The 1,422-nt window shown below is 39.8% G+C and overlaps 1 protein-coding gene across 1 annotated transcript; it reads right to left on the reverse strand.

The window, feature by feature from the left end:
* Positions 1-462: 462 nt before the first annotated feature.
* Positions 463-1,152, reverse strand: LOC108625976 (uncharacterized; the record flags this gene model as incomplete). Its single annotated transcript, XM_018026360.1, has 1 exon — positions 463-1,152. A coding segment is annotated over exon 1 (690 nt), but the record flags the coding sequence as incomplete, so codon positions are not given.
* Between the last annotated feature and the right edge of the window lie 270 nt (positions 1,153-1,422).

Below are 1,422 nucleotides of genomic sequence, written 5' to 3' on the forward strand. Positions count from 1 at the left end.
CCCGGGCCCCACGCGCCCTGCCGGATTGGCACGCGGATAATAGAAAAATGAAAGTGTAAAGTTGGCCAAGTGCCAAAAAACATGCGTGAGTCTAATACCTCCGCCAGGGAGCCATCTCTGGCGGGGGGAGCGTCAAAAAGATAAAATTGCATGAAAATAAATAAATAAATAAGGAAGTCAATAAATAAGTAAATAAAAAATAATAAATAGACATATAGGATATAAATACCATATCAAATAAATAACATATCGATAAATAACGTGTAAATGAAATAAATAAAGTAAACAGAGAGGTCTGTAAGCAGCTGGGTCATCTAACGGTTTTCCAGGCTTGCTTAGCAGCATTAGTTTGGCTTTTTTCCATTGAATAGGGAATATGTACTTTTGTAAACATTCATTAAATAAAGAATGGATATATTCAAGATTTTTATCAATGAATTGGGCAACAATGATAGCTGTTACGCCAGACAAGCCAGGAGCTGAGTTTTTTTTCATCATATTTTTGACAGCGGATTCAACTTCCCTGTCCGTTACGCTCCATTCATCACTCCAACCAAAAGTACCAATTTTAAGTTTTTGGATTGGAGGGAAAGGGAAAAGGTTATCTAAAATTCGTTGTAATAGGTCAGAGTTAATATGTTCAGTTAAAGGAGTGCCAGAGAATTTATCCTTTTTCGTGGCCCACTTGTATGGACGGCCCCATGGGTCATCATCGATTCCGTTGAGGATTATTTGCCATTGTTTATTTTTAGCGTTATTGATTGCTAGCTTTAATTTTTTCTTAATATTTCTGTAGTCCTTTTCGGAGGAGATAACGACTTCAGGAGTGACCCTGTTCCTGTAAAGTTTCTTTTTTAATCGTTGCCAGATTCTTCTAGACTTCTGACATTGGACTCTCAGAGCTTTGATTTCGGTGGACCACCATGCCTGTGGAGGCAATCTAGATATGGAGGTCGAGCTGCGCATGGAAATATTACATATATTAACTAACGATTTATTGATATCCCTAATTTTCTTATAGAATGGAGTTGATTGGGTTCTGCTTCTGCGCCAGGCATCAGCTATCGAAGCGGCAACACAGAGATCTTCGTTGTGCGATTTTATATTCCATCTGGGGAATATTATGTCTTTGGACTTTTTGGAGGTTGGCATATCATAGGAGAAGCTAATGTATAGGTGGTCAGAGAGATTCGAACTCCTCGACACACCATTTAGGAATACAAGAAGCAGCACTTCTGTTTGTGAAGGTCACGTCCACAATTGAAGTGCCTCGCGAACGGACACTGGTAGGTTTATTACCTCGGTTTATGACATATAAGGTATTCGCTCTGGCCCAATCGATGAGGATCCTTCCTCTAGTACAATTCCTTAAGCAGCCCCACACGGTGCATGCAGCGTTGAAATCTCCTCCAACGATTATTG

Source organism: Ceratina calcarata, unplaced genomic scaffold (genome assembly GCF_001652005.2).
Source record: "Ceratina calcarata isolate Rehan_Ccalc_2016 unplaced genomic scaffold, ASM165200v1 scaffold3836, whole genome shotgun sequence".
In the NCBI taxonomy this organism is placed as follows: Eukaryota; Metazoa; Arthropoda; class Insecta; order Hymenoptera; family Apidae; genus Ceratina; species Ceratina calcarata.